This window comes from Pongo abelii, chromosome 6 (genome assembly GCF_028885655.2).
Source record: "Pongo abelii isolate AG06213 chromosome 6, NHGRI_mPonAbe1-v2.0_pri, whole genome shotgun sequence".
In the NCBI taxonomy this organism is placed as follows: Eukaryota; Metazoa; Chordata; class Mammalia; order Primates; family Hominidae; genus Pongo; species Pongo abelii.
Window position 1 is genome coordinate 19,789,187 of NC_071991.2, and position 16,133 is coordinate 19,805,319.

The 16,133-nt window shown below is 46.2% G+C and overlaps 1 protein-coding gene across 1 annotated transcript in view; it reads left to right on the top strand.

Annotated features, from left to right (window-relative positions):
* GALNT17 (polypeptide N-acetylgalactosaminyltransferase 17) overlaps positions 1–14,075 on the top strand; it is a 591,258-nt gene extending 577,183 nt beyond the window's left edge. Inside the window, exons 10-11 of the mRNA XM_054559161.2 lie at positions 11,285–11,452; positions 12,487–14,075. Coding sequence (XP_054415136.1) covers positions 11,285–11,452; positions 12,487–12,615 — 297 coding nt within the window. The 3' untranslated portion in view covers positions 12,616–14,075. The remainder of the gene's footprint in view (positions 1–11,284; positions 11,453–12,486) is intronic.
* Positions 14,076–16,133: the final 2,058 nt, after the last annotated feature.

Sequence of the window (16,133 nt, forward strand, 5' to 3'; positions counted from 1 at the left end):
AGGAGAGTGAAATGTTGAATTAAAAAGATGGAAAGGGTTATGTCAGGCAAATTCTAAAGAGCAGAAAGCTGGGGTAACCTCGTTAATATCAAACAAACCAGCCTGTAGAACAAAATGCGTTATTAAAGATGAATGCGGCCTGGACACAGTGGCTCATGCCTGTAATCCCAACACTTTGAGAGGCTGAAATGGGAGAATCATTTGAGCCTAGGAGTTTGAGGCCAGCCTGGGCAAAATAGTGAGACTCTGTCTCTATGATTTTTTTTTTTAAATAACCAGGTGTTGTGGCATGCACCTGTAGTCCCAGCTACTTGGGAGGCTGAGGCAGGAGGATCACTTATGCGCAGGAGTTGGAGGCTGCAATGAACTATGATCACTTTACTGCACTGCAGCCTGAGTGACAGAGTGAGACCCCTGTCTCAGAAAAAAAATAATAAGGTGAAGTGTGTCAGTGTATGATGATAAAAGATTCTGTTTTCCAGTAAGATAGAATAATTATCGGCCAGGCACAGTGGCTCATGCCTGTAATCCCAGCAGTTTGGGAGGCCAAGGCAGGCAGATCATTTGAGGCTAGGAGTTCAAGACCAGCCTGGCCAACATAGCAAAAGCCCATGTCTACTAAAAATACAAAAAAAAAAAAAAAAAACTAGCCAGGCGCAGTGGTGCCCACCTGTAGTCCCAGCTACTGAGGAGGCTGAGGCCCAAGAATCACTTGAGCCCAGGTGGTGGAGGTTGCAGTGAGCCGAGATCACGCCACTGCACTACAGTTTGGGCGACATAATGAGACTCTTTCTCAAAAAAAAAAAATAATAAAAAAGAATTCTTAACTACTTAACTTGTATGCATTCTCAAATCTGTCTTCTTCTAACCTTCACTGTCACACACGAGTTCAGACCTTCATCTGCCCCTCTACTTCCATCCTCATTGCAGTTCATTCTCCACTCAACAGACAGTGTGGTCTGCCTAAAATTCAGATGGCTCTTGATGAAAAAGCCTCGATTCCTGAGCTTGATGGACTCCATCTAGTGGAGTCTCACCTGCACTAGACCCAGCTCCCCCACCTCTACACTCCGTCATGGTGAAAGCTATGCTTGGGTTCTCCAAAACACCGCATTTCCTCTGGTCTCCAGGCCTTTAAACAGCTGCTCCGTATTCCTGGTCTGATCTGTTTTTCTCTTACTTGCCTAGTTGGCTGACTCCATCAGGGCTTGACCTCAATGCCTTCTCCTCTGGGAATCCTTCTTTGACCTTCCTCTTTTGGATGGGGACTCATCCTATTCTGCTTTTATGAACCCACCATGTATTTCCTAGCAATATTTCACATTTTATCATTGCCTTTTTACTTGCCTGCCTCCAGTGAGTAAGCTGTGAACACCTCGAAAGCAAGCACTGTGTCATTCATTCATGATGTCAACAAATATTTATCAAGCACCTACTATATGCCGGGTATTCTTCTAAGAGCTAGAGATAGAGCAGTGAACAAAAAAGTTAAGCGAACACACCCCTGCCTTCATGCCACTCTCATTCTAGCCAAGGGAACCAAACAACAAACTGGGTAGGTAAGGAAAATAGATGGTTTAATAGAAGATAATAGGTGTTTGCAGAGAAGTAAAGCAAGGAGAAAGATAGGGAGTAAGGGGTGGATGTGAAATTTTAAAAAAGATGATCAAGGGAAAGTCTCAGCAAGAATATGACATTTGGCCAGTCACGGTGGCTCATGCCTATAATCCCAGCACTTTGGGAGGCCGAGGTGGGCAGATCACCTGAGGTCAGAAGTTCAAGACCAGCCTGGCTAACCTGGTGAAACCTCGTCTCTACTAAAAATACAAAAATTAGCTGGGCATGGTGGCAGGTGCCTGTAATCCTGGCTACTCTGGAGGCTAAGGCAGGAGAATCACTTGAACTCAGGAGGTGGAGGTTGCAGTGAGCCATAATCGTGCCATTGTACTCCAGCCTGGACAATAGAGTGAGACTCCATCTCAAAAAAGAAAAAAAAAGAATATGACATTTAAGCAGAAACTTGAAAGAGGTGAGCGAGCCATTCAAACATCTGGAGGAGGCACTCCTGGGTATCTACCCAAAGGAAAAGGAGTCATCCTATCAAAAAGATGCCTGCACTTGTATGTTCATGACAGCGCTATCCACAATAACAAAGTCATGGAATTAACCTAAGTGGATGGGATAAAGAAAATGTGGTATATATATATATATATATATATATATGTCATGGAACACTATGCAACCATAAAAAAGAATGAAATCATACCCTTTGCAGCAACATAGATGTTGCTGGAGGCCATTATCCTAAGTGAATTAACAAAGGAACAGGAAACCTAATACCACATGTTCTCACTTATAAGTGGGAGCTAAACATTGGACATAGAAATGGAAACAATAGACACCGTGGACTACCAGAGTAGAGAGAGAGGGAGGAGGGTAAGGGTTGAAAAGTGCCTACTGGGTACTGTGTTTACTATTTGGGTGATGGGTTCAGTAGAAGCCCAAACCTCAGCATTATGCAATATATCCGTGTAACAAATATGTACACGTACCCCCTGAATCTAAAATTTTTTAAAATATAAAAAGAGAAAGATACCTAAAGGAAGAGTATTCAAGAGAGAAGGAACAGCCAGTGCAAAGGCTCTGAGCAGGAGCAGGCATGGACGGTTCACAGATCAGTAGGGAGGCGCATGTGGCTGGATTAAATAAGATGATCAAGGAAAAGTCTCAGCAAACAATATGACATGTGGCCGGAAGTTCTGGAAGCTCAGAAAGCTATTATTGGATGGCAAGACCCATCGCAAGGATCTTGGACTTTTATTTTGGGTGAGATTGGAAGCTTCCAGAAGATTTTCAGCAGAGAGATGGCACGCCCTGACTCCAATTTAAAGTAACATGATTTTAAATAATATAGTATTTTAAAAGCAGTCACTCTGGATGGTGTGTTGATAAAAAACTGGGGGAGGCAAGGGGGGGCAAGTTAGGAGGCCATTGCACTAACCTTGTCAAGAAAGGAAGGTGGCTTAGAACAGGGAGGTAGCTGTGGAGGTGAAATCTGGATATGATTTGCTAATGGATTGAATATGGTGGATCAGAGAAAGGGGTAAGTAAGGTGTTTGGCCTAAGCAACTGTAAGGATGGAGTTATCATTACCAAGAAGGAATAGATGCTGGATGAGTGTATGGGTGATGGTGGTTACACAAGAGGATGAGTTCAGTAGGGTCATCTAAATTTAAAATGCTTATTAGACATCCAAGTGGTATGTCAAGTAGGGAGCTGGATATACAAAGTTGGAATTGAGGGAAATTTTTGGTTTGGAGATAGAAGTTTCAAACAGCCAAATTAGCATGTAGATGCTATTGAAAGCACTGAGGATGGAAAACTCTCCAAGAAAGTGACTACATATAGGAGAAGTTAAATCAACCGTATTCAGCACAGCGCCTGGGGGCAATTGAAGAAAAAGCAATTGAAGTTTATAATTTTTAGATCCTGGTTTATTAGGCTGTTCTTGCCTTGTTTTAAAGAAATACCTGAGACTGGGTAATTTATAAAGAAAAGAGATTTAATTGGCTTATGGCTGTACAACATCTGCTCAGCTTCTGGTGAGGCCTCAGGGAGCTTTTGCCCATGGCGGAAGGTGAAGCAGGAGCAGGCACATCAATGGGCAAGAGTGGGAAAAAGAGAGTGAGGTGAGAAGGTCCTAGACTTCTAAACAACCAGATCTTGCATTAACTAACTAAGCAAGAACTCATTTATCACCAAGGGGATGGTGCTTAAACCATTCATAAGGGATATGGCCCCATGATACAGTTACCTCCCATCAGACCCCATCTCCAACACTGTCAATCACATTTCAACATGATATTTGGAGGAGACAAACATTCAAACTGCATCACCTGATAACCTTTAAAAGAGCAATTTCGATAAAGTAACAATGGCAGAAGTTAGGTTGCAAGGCATTAAAGGTATAAGAGAGAGGAAATTCAAATTAAGAAATAAGTAGAGCTGTGGCTAGAGTCATAAAGATCTGGTTATATTTGTAGCTTGATTGAAGAAATGAAAGAAAGGAGTGAATAATGGCTTAGGGTACCTACAGTGTGGGGAGAGGGTCAGAGACCGAAGGAAATGAGAGTGAAGGAAGACAGGTTTTTGAGAAGTAAGGGAGACAACTTTTCAACAAAATGGAAAGTAATATTCTCTGAAGGCAGTAAGGGCCCAGGACACCAGGATAGGAGATTGAGGAGGAAGAACACATTTTTAAAAATCTAGACTCTGGCAGGGATGGAAGGGGTATCGGCTGACAGAGGGTCACATGAGGCAAATGAAAAGATGAGAAGTGCCCAGGCACAGTTGGAACACAGGTCTCCAGTGGGTGTGGTCAGTTGGCACCTGTCCCTGGCTCTGTGAAAGCAAAGACCAAGGAGACTCGTAAAACCTGCAGTTCAGAGTGACCATGAGGTACCTGGGTGGTTGGTGTGATCACAGAGGTGTATTAAACACACTACTTGCACTGGCAGTGAACATTCTGAAAAGGGAATTAAGAGAACAGAACCATTTACAATAGCATCAAAAAGGATTAAATGCTTAGGAATAAATTTAGCCAAAAAAAATGCAAGACATGTACACTGAAAATGAGAAAACATTATTGAAAGAAATTAAAGATCTAAGTAAAAAAGATATCCTGTGTTCATGGATTAGAGGACTTAAGAGTGTTAAGATGGCAATTCTTCCTAAATTGATGTAGAGATTCAATGCAATCCCTATCAAAATGCCAACTGCCTTTTTTTTTTTTTTGCAGAAATGGAAAAGCTAATCCTAAAATACATATGAAATTCAAGGGACACAAAATAGCCAGAACAGTATTGAAAAAGAACAAAGTTGCAAGACTCACACTTCCCAGTTCTAAGACTTACTACAAAGCTATAATAATCAAAGCAGTATAGTATGGCACAAAGATAGACATGGAGATCAAAGGAATCACATTTAGAGTCTAGAAACAAACCCTCACATTTATAGTCCATTGATTTTTGACAAGAGTGACAAGACAATTTAATAGGGAAAGAATAGTCTTTTCAGCAATGGTGCCAGGACACAGATATCCACATGAAAAAGAGTGAATTTGGACCCCAACCTTATACTATATAGAAAAAAAATTCAAAGGGCATCAAAGACCTAAATATAAGAGATGAAACTATAAAATTCTTAGAAAACCTAGGGGTAAATCTTCATGGCCTTGGATTTTGCAATGGTTTCTTAGATATGACTTCAAAAACACAAATAACCAAAGAAAAAAATAGCTTCTTTGTATTTTACCAAAAATAAAAACTTTCATGCTTCAAAGGACATTATCAAGCATGTGAAAAACAACCCACAGAATGGGAGAAACTATTTTTAAATCATATGTCAGAAAAATGTCTTAGTATCCAGACTATGTAAAGCGCTCTTATAACTCAAAAATAAGAAGATAAATAACCCTTTTTTTAATGGTCAGAAGATTTGAATAGACTTTTTTTTCAAAGAAGATACAAAATGGTCAATAAGCAAATGAAAAGATGCTCAACATCTTTAGTCATTAGAGAAATGCAAATTAAAACCACAGTGGCCACTTCACACTCCTACTAGGATGACTAGAATCAAAAAAAGCAGACAATAACATGAGTTGGCCAGGATGTGGAGAAATTGAAACCCCGGTTCATTGCTGGTGGGAGTGTAAAATGGTGCAGCTGCTTTGGAAAACAGTTTGGCAGTTCCTTAGAAAGTTAAACATAGAGTTACCATATGGTCCAAGGATGAGTAATTCTACTCCTAGGTGTATACCTCAGAGAATTGAAAACATATGTTCATATGAAAATTGTGCATGAATATCCATAGCAGCATTATTCATGATAGCCAAAAAGTGGAAACAACCCAAATGTCCATCAGCTTGAAAATGAATAAACAAAATGGTCAAGATGAGGAGACCACACCTTGAAGAGACACATTAGAGAAGCATATACATCCAGTTACTCCAAAGACCTGAAAGGAGAGGTCTGGGGGCTGGAAGACATTGTGCAGGAGAGAGAATCACACCGAAGCCTAGGATAGTTGAAGCCAGAACATTCTAGAGGAAGGCCAATCAGTAGCATCTCCAGGCAGAGAAACACACCTAGACAAAGACTTAGAGGCAGGAAAGCCTATTGAATGTGCAGAGGAGAGGAAGAAGAGACCCTCAAGGAGGGAGCATGAGGGATGAGGAGTCATGGTAGGTAGACAACACCACAAAAGCTCCTGGTTCAGGACTGGGGCAAACTTTGGACATTTGGTTGACAGCAGATCCAAGGGTTCATTACCCACCTGCCTCATGGTAGAAAAGCAGATGTGAGATCTGTTTGCCTAACTTTAGTCCCATCATTCTTCAGACCACAGTACTGGCTTCTAACTTTCTCAGAAAAGGAGGCAAGTACTGGTCCCTTGGCCAGACCAGCAGAACCTATGCACATGACCCAGTATTTTCAGTGAGATAAACACCTTCGCCTAGAAAGGAAATCCCACTCAGGGGCCCTCCTGGCCTGCCCCAGCCTGCCTCGCATGCGTGCATGGCTTAGGACTGCCATGTGGCCTCTGCAGGTCCTGGCATTCTAGGTCTCATTGTTTCACTCCCTAACAGACCTCACAAAGGAGAACCTCTAACTCCCAGTGGCATTTAGCTTCCCTCTTTAAACATCTGGGTCACAGATATGCTCAGTTAATTAATGTTCTTAGTGCTGCTCGTCTGCCTGCTGGATGATAGATTGATTCATAATTTCAGTAAGCAGCTGTGTATATCTTTCCCTGAACATAAAGGCAGCTTGCTGTCATTCATCACTTTGCATTTGGAGAATTTAAATATATTCAGGCAGACATTGTTTAGGGAGGGGGAGGGAGGGCTTCTGATTTTCTTACCATTTTGCCTCTAACAATTACTTTGATTTGGAACTAATTGGGGTTTAAAACACACGTTAACCACATCTCTCTCAAGGGCACTTAATAAACTCCCTGTCCCTTGTTCGAGGAGAGCAGCCAGGCCCTCCTTTTGGGATCAGAGCCAAGAGCTTCTGAGTACCTTTCACCAAGAAATGAGAGCCCCATGCAGAGAATCTTATCTGCCAGAAAAGAGCCACTCCTGTCCCTGAGCAGAGCTACTTACTTCATTCCTGGGCAGAATATGCTCAAGCTCTCTGGAGGAGGTGGGGTACTCCCTGGCAATCTGGGAGGGGGGTCTTCTGCTGCTCAGCTGCTGGGCCATGGCAGCCAACCATCAGGTATTCAGTGACCAAAAGAAAGCAGCCAGCACCCAGCCAGGTGACCAGATGTCTTCATGCCTCAGTTTCCTCATCTATAAAATGTAAAGAATAATAAAACATATCTTGCAGAGTTGTTGGGAAAATTGCATTATTTATTCTCTTTACAATGGTTAGAAATTATGCAGAGTGTTTTTTTTTTTAATTTATTAGGCAACAGCTGTGTAGATGTGGCTGCCTTTTTAAATGATGCCATTCACCACAGTTATGTGCTCAACCCCAAACACGTTTTGAGCACTTGGTCTGTGATTTGCTCCTAGTAAGGAAGGAAATTAATTAGGCACAGCCCCTCTCTCTCAGGAGTGTGAAAGATGGGTGAATGCATTTTTTTTTATTTTGGAATATGATTCTTAAACAATATAATTTTCCTTCCCCAGGAAAGTGAAGGCAGCAGAGGCGAGGCTACTAGCCTAGTACAGGCCCTGTTGTGGGAAGGTTGCCAGGCAGCACCTTCCCTGTATCAGTCAGGAATTGCTGCATAACAGCTACCCCAAAACGTAGTGGCTTAAAACAATATGCATTTTTTATTGCTCACGAGTCTACAGGTCAGCTGGATGGTTCTCTGATCTGGACCAGGCTTGGCTGATCCAGGCTGGATTCATTCCTGCACCTCCTATCAGCAGCTGGCAGGTTGGCTGAGTGCTGCCTGATCCAGGTTGGCTGAGGGCTGCCTGATCCAGGTTGGCTGAGGGCTGCCTGATCCAGGTTGGCTGAGGGCTGCCTGATCCAGGTTGGCTGAGGGCTGCCTGATCCAGGTTGGCTGAGGGCTGCCTGATCCAGGTTGGCTGAGGGCTGCCTGATCCAGGTTGGCTGAGGGCTGCCTGATCCAGGTTGGCTGAGGGCTGCCTGATCCAGGTTGGCTGAGGGCTGCCTGATCCAGGTTGGCCTCATCCATTTGGTTAACTGGTGGTTAACTAGCAATTGGTTGGGCCACATGACTCTCATCCTCAAACAGGCCAGCCTGGGCTTACTGTTCCAAGAGACTGAAAGGATTCATACAAGGCTAAAAGTCTAGTCTAGGAACAGGCACAGCCTCACTTCTGCTCCATTCCATTGGCCAAAGCAAGTCACAGGGCCAACCAATATTTAAGGGATGGGGGAACAGACTCCATTTCTTGATGGAAATTGCTTCAAAGCCATCTTGCCATGGGTGTATAGAAGGAATAGTGGAGGATGTGGTCAGCTTTGCAACCTACCACAATCATCTAGCATTTGTTGTTGTACATAGAGCATAAAGCAAGTACTAGGATTGTGTTGCCCACTTATGATATTATTGCTCTGCTCTTTCATTATTATAAATTCTGTTGCAATAAATACCCTATCCATGAATTTTTGTTTGCAGTTCCGATTATTTCCTTCTGATAGAGTGTATTAGTCCAGTCTCAAGCTGTTAATAAAGACGTATCCAAGACTGGGTAATTTATAAAGAAGAAGAGGTTTTAATGGACTCGTAGTTCTACATGGCTGAGGAGGCCTCGCAATCATGTTGGAAGGCGAGGGAGGAGCAAAGGGATGCCTTATGGCGTGGCAGGCAAGAGAGCATGTGCAGGGGAACTGTCCTTTATAAAACCAGCAGATCTCATGAGACTTATTCATTATCATGAGAACAGCATGGGAAAAACCTGCCTTCATGAATCAATTACCTCCCACCGGGTCCCTCCCACAACACATGAGGATTATGGGAGCTACAATTCAAGATGAGATTTGGGTGGGGACACAGCCAAACCATATCATGGAGTTCTACAAATTGATTCTTTTTAATTTGTATTTTGATTCGGGGGAGTACATACATAGGTTTTTAACAAGGGTATATTGCATGATGCTGAGGTTTGGGGTATGCTTGAAATCATCACCCAGGTAGTAAGCATAATACCCAATAGGTAGTTTTTCAACTCTTGCCTTCCTTTCTCCCTCCCTCCTTTTGGCATTCCCAGTGTCTGTAATTTCCATCTTTATGTCCATGAATACCCAATATTTAGCTCCCACTCACAAGCGAGAACATACAGTATTTGGTCTTCTGATTCTGCGTTAATTCTCTTAGGATAATGGCCTCCAGCTGCATCCATGTTGCTACAAAAGACATGATGCTGTTCTTTTTCATGGCTGTATTGTATTCCATGGTGTAAAAGTACCACATTTTCTTCATCCAGTTCACCATTTATGGGCATGTGGGTTGATTGCATACCTTTGCTATTGTGAATAGTGCTGCAATGAACATGTAAGTGCGTGTGTCTTTTTGGTAGAATGATGTCTTTTCCTTTGGGTAAATACCCAGTAATAGGATTGCAGGTCAAACAGTAGTTCTACTTTTAGTTCTTTGATAAGTCTCCAAACGTCTTTCCACAACAGATGAACTAGTTTACATTCCCACCAACAGTGTATAAGCATGCCTTCTTCTCTGCAGCTTCATCAACCTCTGTTATTTTTTGACTTTTTAATAATAGCCATTCTTGCTGGTGTGAGATGGTATCTCATTGTGGTTTTGATTTGCATGTGTCTGATGATTAGTGATGATGAGCATTTTTTCATATGTTTGTTAGCCACTTGTATGTCTTCTTATGAGAGTGTCTGTTCATGTCCTTTGTGCATAAAAGTGGATTAATTGAATCAAAGGCCATGAACATTTTAAAAGAACAAAGTATATATTTAGAAATCTCCTTTTTGAAAGGTTGTAGTAATCTACCCCCCATCCAGCCCAATAGTGAGAGGGCCCATCTTAGACTTAAGTCACCAAAATGTGGTGAGTAATCTCTGATTTTAGTTTCAGTTTTTTGGGGTTTTTTGTTTTTTGGTTTTTGGTTTTTGGTTTTTGTTTGTTTTTTGAGACAGAGCCTCACTCTGTTGCCCAGGCTGGAGTGCAGTGGCACGATCTCCACTCACTGCAACCTCCGCACCCCCAGGTTCAAGCAATTCTCCTGCCTCAGCCTCCTGAATAGCTTGGATTATAGTTGCTCACCACCACACCCAGCTGATTTTTGTAGTTTTAGAAGAGACGGAGTTTGACCATGTTGGTCAGGCTGGTCTTGAACTCCTAGCTTCAAGAGATCCACCTGCCTCAGCCTTCCAAATGCTGGGATCACGGGCATGAGCCACTGAGCCTGACCTAATCTCTTTTGTAAAATGTGGTATCTCATTAATTCAGATTTTTGTTTCTTTTCATACCTATGAGGTTGAGTACTGTTTAATGTCTGTTTCTTCTTCAGTGAATGGCTTCTTTGAGCCTTTTGCAGCAGGGTAGATTTAGTCAATCCCCCTTTGTAAGTGGGGAGGAAATGGAGACAGGTTACTTGTTCAAGGTGGCCCAGCCAGCTGAAAGTAGAGCCATTTAGAAATTAGACATCCAGCTTCTTCATCTATTCCTTCTCCCCGACGTTACTGAACAGAAGACTAGGTCCTAAAACATTGACTGAGAATATGCTTAGATAAAAGATCAGGGCCGGGCGCAGTGGCTCATGCCTGTAATCCCAGCACTTTGAGAAGCTGAGGTGGGCAGATCACGAGGTCAGAAGTTCGAGACCAGCCTGACCAACATGGTGAAACTCCATCTCAATAAAAATACAAAAATTAGCCAAGTGTGGTGGTGCGCGCCTGTAATCCCACGTACTCAGGAGGCTGAGGCAGGAGAATTGCTTGACCCGGGAAGCGGAGGTTGCAGTGAGCTGAGATCGTGCCATTGCACTCCAGACAGGGCAACAGAGTGAGACTCCATCTCAAAGAAAAAAGGAAAAAAGATCAGAGAGTCGCCCTGGGGACTCTGTATCCAGGCTCAGAAGCCCGGGTGGCTTTCTGGAACAGGGCTGTCCTGTGAGGTGAGCATATGGCCTGAGTGACAGGCTGGGATGGTGGCCAGGACTGCAGTGTTGACAAACAGCAGGAGTGAAGCCGGGAGACCTGAGCCCTGCTTCCTCCCGTGTCTCACTCCTGCCTCCCACTTCCATTCCTCTGCTGCTCTGGTCTCTCAACAGCTTGCCCGCTACACTAAGGAAGGCTTCCTGCACTTGGGTGCCCTGGGGACCACCACGCTCCTCCCTGACACCCGCTGCCTGGTGGACAACTCCAAGAGTCGGCTGCCTCAGCTCCTGGACTGCGACAAGGTCAAGAGCAGCCTGTACAAGCGCTGGAACTTCATCCAGGTGAGTGCTGTACGGACAGGGCCAGCGCCCAGAGTAGCTAGGGGTCCCCAGCAAAGAGCGACCCCAAACCCAGGTCTCTCTGCCCCAGGCTGGGCTTGTGGACTCAAAGCACTTCCTGGGGGCAGCTGTGGAGTTTCTGCATGGAGTAGCTTTCTGATTCCTACATCAGTGCTAGGCTGGTTGAGCTCTGATCGATCCTGAGATAGGAGTGAGGGGGGACTTCCTTGAAATCCACTAAGTACCCACAGCCAGTGGGGTTGAGACCATCTGACCAAGAATATCCCAGGAAACTCAACATCCTGACCCCATCCTGACCCCATACCCCACCAATGCTCCTCACCTGATTCAGATACTCCAACTGGGTGAAGCTTATTTAGGTTCTGACTTCAGAGTCCCCAGAGGAGGTCCTCATGCTTCCCTGCCCCAGTCCCATGCAAAGACTTTTGGTGGAATTGATTCTCTGCAAGAAGCTATGTGCCAGGTGCTATGATAGTTAAGCCTCTCTCTTTCTCTCTCCTATTGTGCTCTCTCTGTCTCTCCCTTTCTGTCCCTCTCTCTCTCTCCCTCTCTCTGCCTTTCTCTCTTTCTCTTCTCTGTCTTGACTCTCCTCTATCTCCTCTCTGTCTTCTCTCTGTTCCTCTCCTCTCTTCTCTTTTTTCTCTCTCTCCCCTTTATCTTTCTCTTTTTATCTCTCTCCTGTCTTCTCTCTTCTCTCCTCTCTCTCTTCCCTCTTTTTCTACCCCTCCTCCCTTTCTTTGTCTTCTCTTTGTCTCTTTCTTTGTCTCGTTCTCTCTCCTGTCTCTTTCTCTTCTGTCTCTATCTTCTCTCTTTCTCCTCTCTTCCCTCTTTTTCTCTCTCTCCTGTTTCTCTGTCTTCTCTTTGCCTCTTTCTCTGTCTCTCTCGTTCTCTTCTCTCTTTTTCTTTTGCTCTTTGTCATTTTCTCTCTCCTGTCTCTCTTTCTCTTCTCTCTGTATCTCTCGCTGTCTCTCTCTCCTGTCTGTCTTCTCCTCTCGTCTCGATTTTGCCCCTCCCAGAACGGAGCTATCATGAACAAGGGCACGGGACGCTGCCTGGAGGTGGAGAACCGGGGCCTGGCTGGCATCGACCTCATCCTCCGCAGCTGCACAGGTCAGAGGTGGACCATTAAGAACTCCATCAAGTAGAGGGAGGGAGCTGGGGCACTGAAGCCCGGCCCCCAGGACATGGCTGCTCCCTCCAACATCTGGACCAGCCACCCTGGCGGACAGACAGCAAGGGGCCGGCAGGTGCTTGATGGGCCCCCCAGGGCTTCTCCAGGGCAGCACAGGGACCCTGGATGAAGACTCTGTCCCCCCTCAGGCATTCAGCTGCCCACAAGTTTCCTGCACCCTGGAAAAGCCCCCCACCCTTTCTCTGGGAAACCGAGAGCTGTCTTCTGCAGCCTCTGATGTGGACCTGGTACTGAGGAGCAAGACTGTCCAGTTCTCCTCCACATCTCCCATCCCAGAATCAGGATCTGGGACTGGCAGGGTCCCCTCCTGTGTCTCATCTCTTGCAGCAGCAGCTGCTGAACTCCAGCCATCAACACAGTGGAGGCAGCGGGGGCTTCAGCCATGTCCTAGCTCCCCGCCCTAAAAGGAGGCAGTGAGGACCAGGCACTATTTCCTCCGAGGTTACTTCTGCCCAGATGACACCTGCCTGTTCATTCCCCAAGGCAGCCACTGCCCCTAACCCTTCCCACCAGGGTAGCTTTGGGCATTGCAGCTCTGGACTTTCCTGGCCCCTCCTGAGATGACCTGATGGAGCTGATGCTTTCTCTCCTAATCACCTGGGCACTAGGCTCTTATCAGTGTGCTTGGGCCAGCTCTCCTGCCTGTGTCTAGAGGAAGCCAGAGACAGAAATAGGCTAAGCCTGCAGTAGGTTCTCAGCTGCGAGGGCCCCGCAGGATGGAGCTGGGTCAAGGACCAGGGAGCCCTGACTCCCGGAGGCTGCCACCGGGGAGAAGCAGCGGTCCTCCATCCAGAACCTAAGGGCTGAAGCAAAGGCTGCCAGGACCCTTGAAGATGCTTTTGGCTCACCTCATTTCACCCCACGCTCTGCTGGCTGGCAGAGGAGAAGGCAGTCGTTTCCTCTCTGAAGAGTATTAATTTTTTTTCGATTGCCCTCTGGTTAGGGTGCACATATAAATCAGTGTTAATATATGAACGCGTGTGCATGCACGAGCGTGTGTGTGCCTGCGTGCTGTGCGTGGCAGGGTGTGTGTGTGTGTGTGTCTGGCTGTGCGTTCCGGAGTGTGTGACGATGCTGACCTAGCTGTGTGGCCTTGGGCTTGCTGCTTCATTACTCGCCTGGATGGGGACGAGGGATGAGAAGGGTGTGGGTTTGGCCCCATGTCACTGGCCGGAAGGATGTGTCTCAGCTCTGCCCTGTGGGGTGCCCCCGATGGGAGGCTGTCCCATCTCCCAGTCCCCATCTCTTTTTCCCCACACTGTCCCTGGCCAAGCCCTGCCCAAAGCTGAACCCTGTAGCTGCCCCCTTGCCCTGTGTGGGATTCGCAGTGTCTCATTTGGTGACATCTTACTGGTGATCATCTCCTCACCCCATCTCCCACCTCGTGGAATAAATACATGTTAGCACTTCCCAGAGCGGCCTCCTTTGTGTCTTGATTTCTCCAGAACTGGAGGTGGGGAGGGGAGTGATGGAGACGTAGGGGGAGAGCTTCTTTGGCTTTGAGGGTTTAGTGTTATTTATTTATCTATTTATTTGAGATGGGGTCTTGCTCTGTGGCCCAGGCTGGGGTGCAGTGGTGCAATCATGACCCACTGCAGCCTCAAACTCCTGGGCTCAAATGATCCTCCCACCTCAGCCTCCTGAGTAACTGAGACTACAGGTACACGTCACTGTGCCTGGCTAATTTTTTAAAAAAGATTTTTGTAGAGATGGAATCTTGCTATGTTGCCCAGGCTAGGCCTGAACTCCTAGCCTCAAGAGATCTTCCCACCTTCACCTCTCAAACTGCTGGGATTTCAGCTGTGAGCCACTGCATCCAGCTAATTTTTAAAAAAAAAATTGTAGAGAGGGGTCTTGCTATATTGCCCAGATTCGTTTCAGACTCCTGGCTCAGGCAATCCTTTCACCTCAGCCTTCTGAGTAACTGGAACCACAGACACAGGGCACTAGACCTGGCTGATTTTTGAGAAACAGGTTATTGCTATGTTCCCCACGCTGGTCTTGAATTCCTGGCCTCAAGTGATCCTCCCACCTCAGCCCCTCAAAGTGCGGAGATTACAGGTGTGAGTCAGTGCACCAGGTCTGGGTTTGCTCTTAGTAAAGGTAAAAGGCCCCCGCGCACTGGGGCTGACTAAGGCAATGCCGGTCTACCCTCCCACTTGCCTTTTCCCCCTCAAAGCAGGACAGAACTGGACACCTGACCCTCGCTTACTAACCCTTGTGTGTCTCAGGTTAGAAACGTCAGGTTGGCACAGAAAGCTGTAAGGAAGGGGAGACTTACCATGGGACTTGGCCTGATCCAGCCACTTCCTGCCACTATCCAGAAAATTCCACCTTTCTTTTTTCACTCTTTTCACCCAGGCTGGAGTACAGTGGTGCAATCTTGGCTCACTGCAACCTCTGCCTCCCAGGTTCAAGTGATTCTCCTGCCCCAGCCTCCTGAGTAGCTGGGATTACAGGCGTCTGCCACCACACCTATTTTTTTTTTCTTTTTCTTTTTTTTTTTTTTTTAGTAAGAGACGGGGTTTCACCATGTTGGCCAGGCTGGTCTGGAACTCCTGACCTCAAGTGATCCTCCGCCTCAGCCTCCCAAAGTGCTGAAGTTACAGGCATGAGCTACCGCATCTGGCACCCCCTCTGTTTTAGGGCCACACAGTGGCAGGACAAGATGGCCTGCTTTGCTTGTTTACGTGGCATGGGGGGTGCTGGCTCGGGACCCCTGAGACTCTCTGGTACCAGCGCACGTGCTCTGAGCTCTGAACCTTGGTTACGAGGTCCAGTAGCCTGGAGGTGCTGTTCACATCAGCACCATCTGTCAGCAGCTTCCCCCCATGGGATCAGGATACCTGGGGAGACTGCTCAGAGCATGAGGTCAGCATCCCAGGGCAACACCCTCTTGATCCCATGGGGTCCCATCTGGGCCTGATGGCACTGGGAGTGGCCATGGACCAAGGGAGTGAAGAAGAATTAACGAAGCAAGACAAAGGGAGGAAGAGAAAAGAGAAGCAGGACCCTGGTAGGGAGGAAAGGATCGGTCCTAAGTCCTTTGGGAGAATTTAAAGGCTCTGGATGGCCGGGCGTGGTGGCTCACGCCTGTAATCCCAGCACTTTGGGAGGCTGAGGCGGGTGAATCACTTGAGGTCAGGAGTTCAAGACCAGCCTGGCCAACATGGTGAAACCCCGTCTCTACTAAAAATACAAAAATTAGCCAGGCGTGGTAGCGTGACCCTGTAGTCCCAGCTACTCAGGAGGCTGAGGCAGGAGAATTGCTTGAACCCAGGAGGCAAAGGTTGCAGTGAGCCAAGATGGCGCCACTGCACTCCAGCCTGGGTGACAGGGCAAGACTCTGTCTCGAAAAAAATAAATAAAATAAAATAAAATAAAAGTTCTGGAGATCCGTAGGAGTTCGAGACCAGCCTGGACAACATGGAGAAACCCCATCTCTGCTAAAATATACAAAAATTAGCTGGG